This window comes from Mauremys mutica, chromosome 1 (genome assembly GCF_020497125.1).
Source record: "Mauremys mutica isolate MM-2020 ecotype Southern chromosome 1, ASM2049712v1, whole genome shotgun sequence".
In the NCBI taxonomy this organism is placed as follows: Eukaryota; Metazoa; Chordata; order Testudines; family Geoemydidae; genus Mauremys; species Mauremys mutica.
This window is the reverse complement of record NC_059072.1, coordinates 363353518-363363719: the sequence shown is the minus strand read 5'-3', so window position 1 is coordinate 363363719 and position 10202 is coordinate 363353518. Positions and strand designations below refer to the sequence as shown.

The following is a 10202-nucleotide window of genomic DNA, read 5'->3' as shown; positions in this document are numbered from 1 at the left end:
TAAAGCCTAAGATGGGAGAATAAGAGGGTTTTCAAACAACAGTCTGTACACGTCTCTGACCCCAAATCCTCCCACCCTGACAGGGACCCTGGCAGGAAAAGGGATTTCAGACGTCTCCAGCGGTGTTTGTTCCTGTCAGTCCAAAGAGATTCTCACAAATAGTTGGACCACCTGTGGATAGACTCCGATCACTGGCAAAAAAGCTGTGTAACGTGGCTGGAGCCCAGAAATAGTTTTTTCCCAGCTTGTAGCTCCACTGTCCCTCAGTCTCCTTGAAATGCTCACTGACAGATGGCTTTTCTTACTGCATGTTTTCCAACAGCCTTCTATTAGAATAAGATGAGTCATACTGGTTTCACCCAATACAGCCATAACATAAAGCTCCCAAATGTTAACCCAATGTAGTTATACTGCAAACATCCCCAGAATTGGGTTTAACATACACATTCATTATGGCAGCTCAGCTCCATGTCTGTCCCAGTACCATTCCTGGGTGCTATGGATTTTATGAACAGAGGACATAGACAGTCAGAGAGAGAGAGAGAGAGAGAGAGAGAAATAGACTACTTCCATGTGTGAAATGAAGTTCCATTTCCATGAATACTCATGCATTTGACCTTCAAGTATCAGAGGGGTAGCCATGTTAGTCTGGTTCTGTAAAAAGCAACAAAGAATCCTGTTAGTCTACAAGGTGCCACAGGACTCTTTGTTGCATTTGACCTTGAAATTCACTTCCTACAAACCCTCAGCGTGTCTGAATGACAGGTGCTGAGGTTACTATGTACTAGAGAGTGAGAGCTAGGGGAATGGATATTTTATATACTGACCCCAATGCATGTTACCACTCCGGATACAGGCTACAGACTGACAGAACAGAACCTGAGGAGAACCAGTCAGCTATTAACCCAGGGACAGAGGAGCTACTAAAATTTTGTTTGCTGACAAGTGACTGAATGAGGGCTGAGACCCTGAGATGTTTTCAGGTTGTGATGAAATTCAAAAGAGATATGCTACATTTTAAGTCCCACTGTAACCTGAGAAATCATCTCTGAAAGAAGACCAGAGGGAAAAGAATGGGTTGACATGTGTGTACCAAAGAACAGATGTGTAAATGTTATGCCAAAACATTAATTGTAATACAGCTATTACAAACCAAACTTTCATGACATGATTTTATGTTGAAAGTCAGCAGCAGAGTTGTTGAAATCTCTACAGGAAGGAGCAGTGGTAACTTTACTGCTTAATGGCTTTTGCGTTTGAAAGTATATCAGTTTTCACATACTGTTTGCAAAGGGTTTATGCTATGTGTTATATCCTTGGGGCAGCCGGTGTAGGAAGCAATCACTTGAGGCCAGAGAGCAGGCAGCTAACCAAAACCTCCATTTTATTTACAGATATACAGAGAGCTCACTCAGCCGGTTGAAACCGGCTGAGCTATCCCTTAATAGTCTAACTCAGTTGCCATAGTAACAAAACCCATGACAACCAAATACACAACATATTCCTCCCCCCCTAATAAGAACATCCCCTAAATAAAACACACACTAAACTAGAGAAGGAGGGTAGACTGCCTCCATTCCCGGCTAAACCCTGGGGATTATTTTGCCCCATAACTGTGGGTTCGCCCTAACTAAAGATCCAGCCGATGAGGAGGCCTTCTGTCTCTAGGTGGATTACGGCGAACTTCTGGTGTTGTTGCACCTGAAAGTACTAGGGGCTCAAGGTCCGCAGCACGAATAGGTGAGGAGGTGGTATCAGCTCGTGCTGGGCAAAGGGGTATCTCAGCTGCCGGCAATAATGGAGGAGAACAGTCAGGAACAGGTGACTCATGATTCGGTGTCTCACCAGGAGGGGTGAAGTCAGACCCCTCAACTGCAGATGGGTCCTGAAGACTGGCATGACCTGGCAACAGCTGATCTACATGTCGCCGCCAGGTAAGATTCTCTGCAGTCCGGACTGTATAGGAAACAGGTCCTGTTTGAGTGATGACTGTGGCCGGGACCCATTTAGCTCTGGAAGTATAATTCCGAGCCAAAACTGGCTGCCCTGGGCTAAAGGTTCGCTCTTTTGCTCTGGGTGCCCGTCTGATGACTTGATATTGCTGCTGACGTTGCACAGTTTGTCTGGGTTCAGAAGGTTTCAGCAGATCAAAGCAAGTGCGCAGCTGTCGTCCCATCATTAGAAAGGCTGGGGAAGCCTGGGTCGTAGCATGAGGTGTGTTTCTATAGGAAAGTAAGAAGGTATCCAGACGCTTTTGAATGGAGTGTTGTACCTTTGCTGATTTCAAAGCGTTTTTCATTGTCTGCACAAATCTTTCAGCTAATCCGTTGGTGGACGGATGATATTGTGCTGACGTGATGTGGTGTATCCCATTTGCCTTCATAAAATTTTGAAACTCCTGAGAGACGAACTGCGGTCCGTTGTCGCTCACAAGTTGTTCTGGCAGACCAAAACGACTAAAGAGTCCTCGTAGTTTTTGGATAGTACTCTCTGCAGTAGTGGACTGCATTATAGAGACTTCTGGCCATTTAGAATGGGCATCTACTGCCACCAAGAACATACTTCCTTCAAGGGGGCCAGCAAAGTCAACGTGAATACGTTGTCACGGGTTTTCAGGCCAGTCCCATGGGTGTAGGGGTGCCCACTGGGGTGCATTTCTTACACCCTGACATGACATACAAGCTTTTGCCTTCTCTTCAATAGCACTGTCCAATCTAGGCCACCAAAAATAGCTTCGTGCAATTTCCTTCATGCGCACTATTCCACAGTGACCAGAATGTAGCTGTTCTAACATCTGTGATCTCAAGGGTGGTGGAATAATGACACGCCTCCCCCACAACAAACAATCAGATTGGACCGATAACTCCGTCCGCCTGGACATGTAGGGAACAAGGTCGGGTGAGACCGGAGAGGTTTGTCGAGATTTTCCATGCATCACCAGGTCCATAACTTGGGATAATACTGGGTCAACGCGGGTTGCCTTCTTTGTCTGAGTAGCAGTGATGGGTGTATTCTCTACCTGTTCAAAGTAGAAGATTTCTTTTTGGGCACTATCTTGATGTTTGACCGGTAAAGGCAACCTTGAGAGGCCATCTGCATTGCCGTGCAGAGTGGATTTCCGATATTTGATTTCATATGTGTGTGCAGAAAGTATCAATGCCCAACATTGCATACGACTAGCAGCTAATGGGGGAATGCCTGTGTAGGGTCCAAAAATTGATGTCAGAGGTCGATGGTCTGTAAGAAGAGTAAACTTTCGCCCAAACAGGTACTGATGAAACTTCCTAATTCCAAAAACAATTCCTAATGTCTCACGTTCGATTTGGACGTAGTTAGTTTCTGCTTTGCTTAGAGTGCGTGAAGCAAAAGCAATAGGTCTTTCTTCTCCCGAAGGCATAATGTGTGACACGACCGCTCCCACTCCATAAGGGGAAGCATCGCAGGCCAATTGCAGGGGTAAGGATGGATCAAAGTGTGTTAGAACTTCAGAATTTAACAATGCATCCTTAGCTTTGTTAAATGCAACATCACAGGCTTCAGTCCACTTCCAGGCCTTGTTCTGCCCAAGGAGCTCATGAAGTGGTTTTAGCAGTGTGGCTAACTGTGAGATGAACTTCCCGTAATAGTTCAGTAGTCCTAGAAATGAGCGCAGCTGGCTTACATTTCGAGGTGGGGGAGCCTCCACAATAGCTTTAACTTTTGCAGGGGCCTTATGAAGACCTGCAGAATCGATGATGTGTCCCAAATATTCAACAGAGGGCTTGAAGAATTCACACTTGTCTTTGCGAACTCGTAGGCCATACTCTTCCAGTCTTTGTAGGGTAGCCTCTAAATTCTTTAAGTGATCCTCTTCATTTCTTCCAGTGACCAGGATATCATCCAGATAGCACTGAACTCCTGACAAGCCACACAAGATCTGATCCATAGCCCTCTGGAACAGGGCGGGAGCCGATGTGATTCCGAAGGGTAGGCGACAGTATCGATAAAGCCCCTTATGAGTCACAATAGTCAACAGCTCTTGGGACTTTTCATCGATGTGCATCTGTAAATATGCTTGACTCAGATCAATCTTACTGAACTTTTGTCCCCCAGCCAGGCCTGCAAAGAGGTCATCGATGCGGGGAAGCGGGTATTGCTCTGCACACAACACTGGGTTGACAGTGACTTTAAAATAACCGCAAATCCGGAGAGAGCCATCTTTCTTCACTATTGGAACGATAGGAGTGGCCCATGAGCTATGGGTAACTAGTATTAGGACTCCATTGGTGACCAGGCGCTCCAGGTCTGCTTCAACTTTTGGCCTGATGGCATATGGCACAGTTCGGGCTTTCAGATATTTTGGTGGACTGCCAGGTTTAATGTTCAATGTCACAGTGATTCCCTTCATACTTCCCAAATCATCTCCAAAAACAGCAGCATGTTTCCTTAGTATAGGGGTTAGACTGGTTTCTTCTTTAGTCATCCGGTGCACTTCTGCCCAGTTCAGCTGAATCTTCCCAAGCCAAGACCTACCCATTAAGGCTGGGTAGTCACCTCACACCACAAACAGTGGCAATTTAGCCGCCTGTCCATTGAGCTCCACCTTAACATCAATAGTGCCCAACATGGGCACAGCTTCACCTGTATACGTCTTCAGAACAGTTTTTGTTGCCTTAAGCAGAAGATGCTGTAGCTTTTCCTTATACACAGTCTCAGGAACCAGCGAGACAGCTGCACCGGTGTCTAGTTCCATGCGTATCGGTTTGCCCTCCAATAAGGGGGTTACCCAGTATTCATGTGAGCCCGCTGCCAAAGACAAAACATGCAGTGGCACTTCCTCTTGTGAGGAGGTGTCACCTTGATCATCCTGGGTCTGCTCTAGGGTATGCAAGGTTCCTCTTTTTGTCGGCCAGACCACAGGCCTCTTTTTCTTTTGTTTACAGGCATACTCAATGTGTCCCTTTTTGCCACAGTGTCGACACACCAGGTCCTTACACCAGCATTCTGATGCCTGGTGACCCAGCTTACCACAGCAGTAACATTCTTGACTCTGCACCGTTTTGTGGGTCAGTTCTTGTGACACTTTTTGCACCCTAGGGGATACACCGATGTATTGTGCCTCCCTTGTAGCCAGTTCCATGGAGACAGCAATATCAACAGCCTTCTGTAAGGTAAGCTGAGCCTCTGTCAGTAGGCGCTTCCGTATAGCTTCACTGCAGAGGCCACACACTAACCTGTCACGCAGGGCATCATTTAACATCTCTTTAAATTCACAGTGTTCTGCTAGCTTTTTTAAAATGGCTACAAATTGTACAACTGTTTCATCTTCCTTTTGGTCTCTTTTGTGGAACCTATATCTTTCAGCAATTACCAGTGGTTTTGGGGAGAAATGAGACCCCAGGATTTCCACAATGTCACTGTAAGATTTAGTCTCAGGCTTAACAGGGTGTAGTAAGCTGCGTAGCAGAGAGTAGGTTTTAGCCCCTACAACAGTTAAGAATATTGGCACCTTCTTCGCTTCTGTAATGTCATTTGCAATACCAAAAAGCTCAAAACGCTCAGTATACACATGCCACTGCTCTGTATTCTCATCAAAAGGCTCCAGGGGCCTGGTCAGAGTAGCCATGATTTTTAGTTTCACTTTCACAGTCAGTGCAAACAAGCAGCTTTTTTTGTTTGTTTGTTCTTTACCTTGACTTCTACTTCCTTCTGTTACTGGAGCAGCACCGGAGTCTCACCCTCATCGCCAGTGTTATATCCTTGGGGCAGCCGGTGTAGGAAGCAATCACTTGAGGCCAGAGAGCAGGCAGCTAACCAAAACCTCCATTTTATTTACAGATATACAGAGAGCTCACTCAGCCGGTTGAAACCGGCTGAGCTATCCCTTAATAGTCTAACTCAGTTGCCATAGTAACAAAACCCATGACAACCAAATACACAACACTATGAAATCATTTTCATTGAATAGTTGTATGATACTATCTCTTAGTAAAAGATCAGAGGCTGTTTCTAACACTTACATTTTGGATTGTGCATCCAATAACTCTTGAAGACTTGTGCAAGTATTTCCAAAAGTTCCTGACAAAACAGAACCGCTGGTCTCTGTTTCAGCAAAGATATAGGAAAGGAGTGTGCAGTAGTGATTGTGTTAACTTACACCCATCACCTCTTACAGGAGCATTGCTCAAATAATTTGCACACTCAACTGGATATTAATGCAAATGTAGCTTTTGCACTATTTATCCATTTGTGATGCCATCCCCTCCTCCGCCCAGTTGAAGTAACTCTCTGGGTTAGCTTGTAACTTGCCAAATATCTACAAACACCTGCATGGGGAGATGATGCAGGTCCTGTGAGGATGAATCCTGTAGGATGATCAGACTCACTGGATTCAGTCTACTTTGTCCAGGGAAACACTTCAGCTTCCCTTGGAGGGATTCTTGGAGAGTCAGAGTGTATCACCTGTAGCATCTGATAAGGGAAAGTAAACAGAGCCTGGTTCTGATTGAATTTACACATGTAGATCTGGAGTGTCAGGGTTAAAGTCAATATTATTGAATTAAGAAAATGGCAGAATTTATCTCATGTACTGTAAAAAGGCAGTGGTATAATTTGAACTCACAGGACTGGAGAAAATTATATATATATGAAACACATTTATAAATAGCTTCAATCCAAGACGCATAGATACAAAGATTATTTTCACCATAAATTGGCCATGGGTTTAGACTCATGTCATGATACAATGGGCCATACCCAGAAGTGGATGGCCAGAAATGGTGTCTGTGGGAATGTCACAATTGTAAAATCACACAGTGCTCAAGTAGCCCGTGGAACTCCCAGCCACGAGATATCAAGGGGTGCAAGAGTTTAGCAGGATTCAAAGAGGGACTGTATGTGTATATGGCTAATCAGAAAATCCAATTACAGTAGTGAGGATTGTTTTAAAAAGTCTTGGAAGGGCTCTAAATCTTCCTGATTTACACCACAAAATAGGTCTAACTAGTGGGTGGTAGGGAAAAACTTTCCCTAGGAGCAGGTTATCTCATAGCTGCCTATTGCAGGGCTTCTTCCACCTTCCTCTGAAGCATCTGGAACTTGCCACTGAATACTGGGCTGAATGGCTACAAGTCTGATCCAGTCTGGCAGTGCCTGTCTTCCTATTGGTGGTGACACATAGAAAAACATAAATTGTTGGGCAAAAGTCAACATGGTTTCTGTAAAGGGAAATCGTGTCTTACTAATCTATTAGAGTTCTTTGAAGGGGTCAACAAAACACGTGGACAAGGGGGATGCAGTGGACATAGTGTACTTAGATTTCCAGAAAGCCTTTGACAAGGTCCCTCACCAAAGGCTCTTACGTAAAGTAAGTTGTTATGGGATAAGAGGGACGAACCTTTCATTGACTGAGAACTGGTTAAAAGCCCGGAAACAAAGGATAGGAATAAATGGTAAATAATCAGAATGGAGAAGGGTAACTAGTGATGTTCCCCAGGGGTCAGTCCTAGGACCAATCCTATTCAACTTACTCATACATGATCTGGAGAAAGGGGTAAACAGTGAGGTTTTAGCCCCTACAACAGTTTAGCCCCTAAACAGTGAGGTGGAAAAGTTTGCAGAAGATACTAAACTATTCAAGATAGTTAAGACCAAAGCAGACTGTGAAGAACTTCAAAAAGATCTCACAAAACTAAGTGATTGGGCAACAAAATGGCAAATGAAATTTAATGTGGCTAAATGTAAAGTAATGCAAATTGGGAAAAATAACCCCAACTATACATACAATATGATGGGGGCTAATTTAGCGACAACTAATCAGGAAAGAGAACTTGGAGTCATCGTGGATAGTTAGGAATCATTAAAAGGGGGATAGAAAATAAGATGGAGAATGTCTTATATTGCCCTTATATTAATCCATGGTACACCCACATCTTGAATATTGTATACAGATGTTGTCCCCTCATCTCAAAAAAGATATACTGGCATTAGAAAAGATTCAGAGAAGGGCAACTAAAATGATTAGGGGTTTGGATCGGGTCCCATATGAGGAGAGATTAAAGAGGCTAGGACTTTTCAGCTTGGAAAAGAGGAGACTAAGGAGGGATATGATAAAGGTATATAAAATCATGAGTGATGTGGAGAAAGTGAATAAGGAAAAATTATTTACTTTTCCCATACTATAAGAACTGGGGGCCACCAAATGAAATTAATGGGCAACAGGTTTAAAACAAATAGGAAGTTCTTCTTCACACAGCTCCGCAGTCAACTTTGGAACTCCTTGCCTGAGGAGGTTGTGAAGGCTAGGATTATAACTGAGTTTAAAAGAGAACTGGATAAATTCATGGAGGTTATGCCCATTAATGGCTTTTAGACAGGATGGGTAAGTAATGGTGTCCCTAGTGTCTGTTTGTCAGAGGGTGGAGATGGATGGCAGGAGAGAGATCACTTGATGATTACCTGATAGGTTCACTCCCTCTGGGGCACCTGGCTTTGGCCACTGTCAGGAGACAGGATACTGGGCTGGATGGACCTTTCGTCTGACCCAATATGACCATTCTTATGTTCTTAAACCCGAGACTTTGGTTTTGCTTATCTTCCTTGAGCTCCTGGGAGTCTCTAGACTTGCACTGAGGGCAGAATAATGTCTCACTAAATATCATGTAGTATCCTGTTCTTTTTCCTTTCAGGAAGGAAAGTTCAAAACTCCTCAGACATGCCCAGTACATTATGTCAGCTGTCAATGACACCAAATTCAACTCTGCAGTGTTCCTTCTCACCGGGACACCTGGGCAAGAAGACATCCATCTCTGGATTTCTGTCCCCTTCTGCTTCGTGTATGTCATTTCGATAGTAGGAAATTCAGTCATTCTGTTCATGATAAAAACAGATCCAAGCCTCCATGAGCCCATGTACATTTTCCTTTCCATGTTGGCCGTCACAGACCTTGGCTTATCGATATCCACCATGCCGACGACATTGCGGCTATTATTATTTAACTCTAGAGAGATCAGCCATGATGCCTGTTTTGCCCAGCTGTTCTTCATCCACTCGCTTTCATACATTGAATCCTCTATTCTCTTGTTGATGGCCTTTGACCACTTTGTTGCGATCTCTAACCCACTGAGATATGCTTCCATTTTAACCCCACCGAGAATAGCCAGAATGGGATTTTTCTTTGTGCTAAGATCAGTGGCCCTTCACATCCCATTTCCATTTCTCCTGAAACGGTTCCGATACTGTCGAGCCAATGTCCTCTCCCATTCCTACTGCCTGCACCAGGAGGTCATGAAGATGGCTTGTTCAGACATCACAGTCAACAGCATCTATGGCTTGTCTATTAAACTCTTAATGGTGGGTTTGGACTCATTGCTCATCTTTCTCTCTTATGTGATGATTCTCAAAACTGTGCTGAGTGTCGCATCCCATGCGGAGAGACACAGGGCCCTGAACACCTGCATCTCCCATCTCTGCGCCGTCCTGCTCTTCTACATACCAGAGATCGGCTTGTCTGTCACACACAGATTTGGGAACAGCTCTTCTCACTTCCTTCAGATTCTCCTGGGCTATGTCTACCTGCTGGTCCCGCCTCTGATGAACCCAATAGTGTACAGTGTGAAAAGCAAACACCTTCGTTCGAGGATAATCAGGCTGTTCACCAAGTGAAGGTTGTGACACTCTGTGCCTCAGGGGACCCCCCTGCACGTCCATGTTCATCCTTATAATATGATTGTGTTGTATCCAGCGCAAAGCTTGTCATGTAAAGTGTCTTCAGAAGGCTCTTGATGCACTGAGCATTGCTGTTACAGTGATGTTATGGTAACTGTTGTTACAGTAATGTTATAATAATGTTATAGGTTGTAATTTCATGTATATAGTTATGAAGATGAAAATGTATCATCATGGATTAAAGCAAGCCCAGACAACAACTCCCCAAGAGCAGAGGGGCAGTTCACACCTCATCAGGGCATGTATGGGACAAACCCAGCCCAGCCTCACAGGAACAAAGGGGAGAGCCTGGCTGAAGAGCAACCAGCCAGCCTGTGGTGAGAAGCCTCTAAGTTTGTAAGGACATTGAAAGTGTTAAAATCAGCTTAGAACGTGTTTTGCTTTTATTTCATCTGACCAAATCTGAATTGTTGTGTTTTGACTTATAATCACTTAAAATCTATCTTTTGTAGTTAATAAATCTGTTTGCTTATTCTACCTGAAGCAGTGTGTTTGGT

The 10202-nt window shown here is 44.3% G+C and overlaps 1 protein-coding gene across 1 annotated transcript; it reads left to right on the top strand.

The window, feature by feature from the left end:
* The first annotated feature begins 8706 nt into the window (after nucleotides 1-8706).
* On the top strand, nucleotides 8707-9642 carry LOC123362012 (olfactory receptor 51G2-like). The gene has a single exon (XM_045002261.1). It carries the CDS (start codon nucleotides 8707-8709, stop codon nucleotides 9640-9642), a length of 936 nt encoding a protein of 311 aa, XP_044858196.1.
* Nucleotides 9643-10202: the final 560 nt, after the last annotated feature.